This window comes from Cebus imitator, unplaced genomic scaffold (genome assembly GCF_001604975.1).
Source record: "Cebus imitator isolate Cc_AM_T3 unplaced genomic scaffold, Cebus_imitator-1.0 Scaffold109, whole genome shotgun sequence".
NCBI lineage: Eukaryota > Metazoa > Chordata > Mammalia > Primates > Cebidae > Cebus > Cebus imitator.
In genome coordinates this window covers 4820179-4827224 of record NW_016107424.1, presented here as the reverse complement: position 1 = coordinate 4827224, position 7046 = coordinate 4820179, and the positions used below count along the sequence as shown (strand labels likewise).

At 40.5% G+C, this 7046-nt stretch overlaps 1 protein-coding gene across 1 annotated transcript in view; it reads left to right on the top strand.

Annotated features, from left to right (window-relative positions):
* The first annotated feature begins 761 nt into the window (after nucleotides 1-761).
* The window catches only part of VIRMA (vir like m6A methyltransferase associated), a 68006-nt gene continuing 61721 nt past the window's right edge, over nucleotides 762-7046 (top strand). Inside the window, 1 exon segment of the mRNA XM_017538119.2 lies at nucleotides 762-962. Within this exon segment, the coding sequence (XP_017393608.1) occupies nucleotides 900-962 (63 nt within the window). The 5' untranslated portion in view covers nucleotides 762-899.

Genomic DNA, 7046 nt, shown 5'->3' with positions numbered 1-7046 from the left:
ATATAAACACGCCACCGTTTACTTATTACTTCTGTCAATGGCACTTATGTTTGCTGTTCTTTTGCAACTTATAAAGTTTGCCATGAATATTTTTGTAATTGTAGATAGGTGCGCAAGAATGTTCCTAGAAGAGGGGTAGGCACGTGCAATTTTACAAGCTATTTCCTAGTTGCTCTCCTAAGGGTCTGTGCCATTTAGACAACCAAACCCGCTGTGTTTATCTGCTGTTCCAAAGCTCATTAACACCCTACAGGCTTACTTTTCATTCCGCCTCCTGTTTCATTGTTCCTGGTACTTCACATTATACAATTCCTCGAATTTTATTTCAATTACTCCTCACAATCAGCCTGTGGGTTAGGTACGATTTTTCACATTTTACAGATAAGAAAACAAAGAATCTCTTCCTTTGTTAAGACAAGTTTCTTTTCTTCTATTTAAATCAATGTCTTATTTTTCAGCCTCGCTCACTGTATCTTTTTGCTCCCAGCGCTGGAAAAAGTGGGACACCCTCTTCGGTGGGTGTGCAGGGTTGGTATCCAAAGTTGGCAGCTTTCCGTCCCCCTCCTCCGCCCTCTCCAAAACCCCGGCACCGCACTTCGCCACCGGGGCCGCTGTGGCTCCGTAAGGCGGCGGAACGACAGGGTTTGAACCACTAGAGACTCCGTAATCTCCCGTCGCTTCCCTCCGCCCCACTCTGCTTCTGGGGGCGCCCTCCGCCGCGCTGGAAAAGGCGGGGCCTGCAACTTCGGGCAACAAGATGCGTTGGGATAGGCCAACCATTGCGGCGCTGGTTCTCAGGTCGCCGGAAGTGCCGCTGTTTCTCTCTCTTCAGGGCCGCTGTAGCTGAGGCTGGAGCGCTGCCCCGGAAGTCCTCCCCCCGTTCCCCGCCCGCGGCAAACATGGCGGTGGACTCAGCGATGGAGCTGCTATTTTTAGATACTTTTAAACACCCGAGCGCTGAGGTAAGGCTTGGCGACTTGATTCCGACCCTGCTTCTCTATTTTGGACCTTTAAAAAAAAAAAACCGTTAGGCGTCCTTGACCTTTCTTTCTGCAGATTGCTTCTTTAATTTCTCTCACACACACAGACACCCTCACTCGAGCGGTGTGAGCATCGCCTCATGAGGGAGAGCTGCAGCAGCCCCTTCATTTCCTTGCTTTAACTTGGGCCCTCGGTGTCTCTGGTCGAATTGGCTTCTCTGCTTGCATGGCTTTATTTTTTATTTTTTCTGTCAGGTTTGGGCCTTGAGAAGGATCGGGGTTCTCAGGTTTACCTCTGGTGGCGTTTGGGAGCGGGGGCCTTGGATTTGACAGAAGTGTTTGACAGTAGTGCCGGACTCCGAGCAGCTTGCATTGCTTCGTGGTTTCCCAATCACGATGTTTCTAAATCCTTTCTCTTTGACTGCTTTTCTATCAGGAGTTATGTTCCCCAGTTGTGACACTCATTCGGTTTAGGATTACGGTGCTCTACAATTTGGCCCGAAACTTTAATACTTGTCTCGTGGAGAGATTTCACACGTTAGCAATGAGATGCATTCACGGAGACTACTGCGAAGAGGGGAGAGTTGAGAGAGTTATAGTCAAACTCATCATCGGATAATGTCTTTTAAGGTCGGGGGTGTAATGTTGTGGAGTAATGTTTCTGTACAAAATTGCTTGAGCGCCCCTGAATGTACAATTGGCCCTGCAATATGTAAATTAAACATAGCTGGTTAACTTAAGATTCATGAAAGCAGATCATAAGTGAACTTGAAGTCCACGGAGAAATTGAAAAAAAAAAAAAAAAAAGAACTTCACATTTCTCTGTCTTAATGTTAGTTGAATCAAATTAGAGAACTTTCTTTGGAGATTTTTTTTCCTTCTATTTTTATCAAGTGTGTTCTTGTATCAAGCTTTTTGAGGACGCGTATAATTTCTCTTTTTCTCAGCTGTATCTCCAGTGTCTAGTACAATGTTAGCAATATAGGTGCTCAGTAAATATTTGAATGGAAAATGTTTAAAATGTTCATTCTTTTATGAGATAGTGTTGATAGTGGGTAGTGGTTGTATCATAATGCTTTACTTGGCAAAATAAAAATTTGACAGCTGTGATCTAACTGAACTAACGGTTTATAGGTCTGTAAAAGTCAAAAGTTGGAAAACTTGGAGTTAGCATTTCTTACTGAAGATTAATTCATGGTCTCACATTTCAGGTGGGTCAGTTAGCACTATTTGTTTAATGACTATACCTCTCTGACATTCCAGCCAAGATTTAGAAAACCCACAATGCAGGCAGTATCAGAACAAACCTATCATGGTTATAGAAATAGAGAACAGTTAAAACTGAAAGAGCCTGGCACAGTGGCTCATGCCTGTAATCCAGCACTTTGGGAGGCTGAAGCAGAAGGACTGCTTGAGTCCAGGGGTTTGAGACCAGCCTGGACAACATCTCTACAAAAGAAAATTAACTAGTTGTGGTGGCTTGCTTCTGTTGTCCCAGCAACTCGGGAGGCTGAAGTGGAAGGATTGCTTGAACCTGGGAGGTAAAGGCAGCAGTGAGCTAAGATTACACCACTGCGCTCCAGCCTGAGCAACAGAATGAGACCCTGTCTCGAAAGAAAGAGAAATAGAAAAAAAGAGAAAGAAGCATATGATCAATTAGTTTTGTACTTTTCTAGTTCAGGAAAATTGGCATTCATTGGTTTATCACATATTTAATCTATTCTTTTATTCATTCCTAGGTAAACATCGAGTACCTTGAGAGGATAAGGCAGATGGTAAATGCCTTCTTTTGGGGTGATGGGGAAGGCTTAGCAGAGATCACATTTAAATCGTCTTGAAGGAGGAAATAGGGGTTGGTGGGTGTTATGAAATAGTGGAATGTTTGTTTTCAAGAAGTTATAACTCAGTATTGGAGATTAGATCCACAAAATTGTGATTTGAGTTAGGATGTGATGATCACATAAAGAAGCACAGTGTGAATTCCTTGGGGTTCATCATCTTTGTTTACAAAATGCCCATCAGTATCTGACATATTAGAATTAGCTCTCTTTGTGGGTATAAATAAAGGATACATGATTTCAGAAGAGGAGAGATAAATAATTTTTCATCTGAGTGTATCAGGAAAGATTTCATAAAGGTGTTTGGCTTATGAACTTGGTCTTTGGTGAAAGGGGTAATATTTCACGGTTGTAGTTAGGAAAGGAGGGCATCTGTTAGGATATGCTTAAAGTAGCAGTATGAAGTGGCACCCAAGGCAGTTCAAAGGCAGATCATGGAGCTCCTTGAATGCTCAGTGAAGAATTATGAACTTTATTTTGTAGGAAATGGGTAGTTTTTGAGCAGGCAAATTATGCAATTAGTAAGATACATTAGGTAGATTACTTCATCAATAATACTTAAAATGGTTCAGAGAAAATAGTGGTGAGGTGACAAAATCAGGGAGAAAAAGTGAGATGTTATGAAAACCTGAGTTAGGAGATGGACAGTAATCATTGCTTCTCCACATTTATTGAATGCTTAATTTGTGCCAGACACAGTGCTTTAGTAACTTAAGTAAATCATCTCCATTCCTTCCATCAGTTTTTTTTTTGGGTCTAGGTCTTGTTTTGTCATCCCAGCTGGAGTGCAGTGGTGTAGTCACAGCTCACTGCAATTTCTCCCACCAGGGCTCAATTGATCTTCCCATCTCATCCTCCCGAGTAGCTGGGACTACAATTGTGTGCCACCATGCCTGACTCATTTTTGTATTTTTTTGTAGAGATGGAGTTTTGCCATGTTGCCCAGGCTGTTCTTGAATTTCTGAGCTCAAGTGATCCTCCCACCTCAGCCTCCCAAAGTGCTAAGATTATAGGCATGAGCCACTGCAGTGCCCGACTGAGTTTTCAAAGGTAGTCAAATACATTTTATAGATATGGAAACTGAGCCTGAGAGATTAGGTATCTTTACTAAGATAGCATAGCTAGGTTAAGATCCACTGTCACACATTTTTCTGGCTCTAAAGCAGTGCCATGCTGTGTCCCAGTGGAACTACGTAGGAGAGGATTTATACAGTTTTGGATGTATACAAATTTCAAGTATAGAATTGACAGGATGGTAGCTGATTGTGTGAGGGAGATAGGGTAATTAAAAATGATGGATGTCTAGATTTAGAGACAGGAGAAACTAGTGGGACTAATGATGCTAAGAGTGTGGAAGTGAGTTTGACGGGAACGGGATAATTAGCCAGATTAATTTCCCCTGTAGAAAGTTGAGAATCTGTTTAACAGTTATTTATGAAAAACGCTTTTGAAGGTGAGGGTATGGCTTTAGGAGGGGCAATACAAGTCAGAATAAAACTCATTGCCCTTGATTTAAAAGGAATTTGTAATATAGTGGAAAAGAGACATTTATTAGTTTCACACAGGGTATCCTTATTGCCAGCTACCTTTAACAGTTCTTTTTTTTGTATTATATTTATTTTACCAGCAATCTTCTCTTCTCCACATAAAGAAATGATACACGTTTATAAGACCAATCCACTGATTTCAGAAGATAAACAGTTAAACTTATTAAAAGACAATTTGATGATGAGGGAATAGTGTTCCTGTGAACGGTGAAACACTTAACATTACGAACCAAGGATGCAAGATAAGCCAGGCATGGTGGCATGTGTGCCTGTACCCCCAGCCTGGGAGGCTGAAGTGGGAGAATCGCTTGAGCCCAGGAGTTGGAGAACAGGCTGGGCAACATAGCAAAACCCCATCTTAAAAAAAAAAAAATGCAAAATAATCTCTAATATTAACATATACAACATTAGAAAAAAAATTGTTTAAAATTGGATTGAAGCAACATATTTGGTAAACAAGTATATGAGTGGAAAACTGTTGTATTTTGATATTCCTCTTGAGTGAATTAATTTCCTTTCTGTATCTCTCCCTATTGTAATCAGTCTGTATTTTGTGGCTGTAATTAACAGTTCTTTTTATATTAACATTTTCCAAATGCTGTAGTAAATATGCTTAAATGTATACACCCATTGGCAACATTAATATTCCACTACTGTAATACTGTTTTGTGGTTTCTTTTTTTACCTAACAATGTGTTGTACATATTTATGAATCATGAAATAATATACCTACATGATATTTTAAAAGTAAGCTTTTTTTAAAAAAAATTTCTTCCTTTTTTTGACTAGTAATACATATATGAGGTACAGATACAAAAGGTACAAAAGGGTATATGGTCAGAATTAAGTCTCTCTCTCATCACTGTTGCCTAACCATATTGTTTGTCTCCTTAGATATTCTATATAATACCCTTTTTTATTGGCTGTGTAATATTATTTAAGTGGTAATGCTATGTATATTTTTTGAGACAGGGTCTTACTCTGTTAACCAGGTTGGAGTGCACTGGTGTGCTTACGGCTTACTACAACTTCGACCTGGGCTTAAGCGATCCTCCTGCCTAGCCTCCTGAGTAGCTAGGACTATAGGCACCCACCATCACGCCCGTCTATTTTTTATTTATTTATACAGGTGGGGTTTTACCATGCTGGCCAGGCTGGTCTTGAGCTCCCGACCTCAGGTGATCTGCCCGCCTCAGCCTCCCAAAGTGCTAGGCTTACAGGCATGAGCCACCACACCTAGCAGAGACGGGGTTTCACTATGTTGGCCAGGATGTTCTCAATTTCCTGACCTCGTGATCCACCTGCCTTGGCCACCCAAAGTTAGGATTACAGGTTTGAGCCACTGCGCCCGGCCCTATCTAATTAAAAAAAAAATTTTTTTTTTTAAGAGATAGGGTCTTGCTATGTTGCCGGGCTGGTCTCATACTCTTGGCCTCAGGTGATCCTCCTGCCTTGGTCTCCCAAAGTGCTAGGATAATAATGCTATTATTTATGTACTAAATTCTCATATACTTAGATTTTTGACTTTACAGTGGTGTGTAATATTCTTGAAGCTCAGTTGTTTTATACATTTTCAGTTATTTCTTTAATATTACTTTCCAGTGAGGAATTGCTGGGTTAAAATACAGCCCTAGGAGCGTAGGTTGATACTGGAAAGTCCTCTATTTTAAAGGTCATTTAAAAATTACTGTAGGAAACCAGTTAGGAACTTATCTGCAAAAGTGAAAAAGGAAGTGGTAGCAGTAGATGTGATAGCTAAAGGAGAGAGTGGAAAGAGAAGGTAATTGCAGGGAAAGAGGAGTAAGGAAGGGAAACAGTTATGCTGTGACCTTTAAACATGCAGGTAAAATGACTCCTTCCAAAGATAAATGTGGCTCAGAGTTGTGGAATCTGACCAGTCTTCTTCATATTCCTGTTACTTTCCTGGTTGTGAGCCTTCTGTGATTTTCCATTGTCAACCTGTTTTTCTAGGCTTTGTTTTTAATTCTCTGAAAACACAGTTTAATAACCATTAATCAAGTGCTTATTAAAAATTCATTTATTAAATGCATATGCTAGGCACTGTGAATATACTGTAAACTAAGACATAGGTCTAAACTAAGACATAGATCGGTCTTCTTTAAACACATTGTCTAATGGGAGAGATAAGAGGCAATTACAATTCAGCTAGATAAAGGACTTTAGACACTTAAGGGAGAGGCACCTATCTAGGTTTGATCTGGCTCAGCTTTCAAGAGAAAGTTTACTTGTAAAATGAGTTGGGGCAGAGGGATATGACAGATTTCAAGCAGAGAGAACATCATGAGTGAGGGTATGAAGATGGGAAAAAGCATGGTAAGCTAGGGATATAAGTTTGGAGTGATAAAGAAGCTAGTCTTGTTTATAAGACTTAGGAATTTGGCTTGGCAGCAGTAAGGATCAGGGGAGTGGTACATTTATAGTTTAGAAAGCCCATATTGCAATAGGAGAATGGGTCGATGGGGAGCAAGAAAGAAGCGCAGGATGCAAAGGCATGAGAATGATATAATGGACTTTGGGGACATGGAGGGGAATGATTGGGATGGGAATGAGGGATAAAAGACTACATATTGGGTACAGTACACACTCCTTGGGAGATGGGTGCACTAAAATCTCAGAAATCACTATTTTTTTTTTTTTGAGACGGAGTTTCACTCATGTTA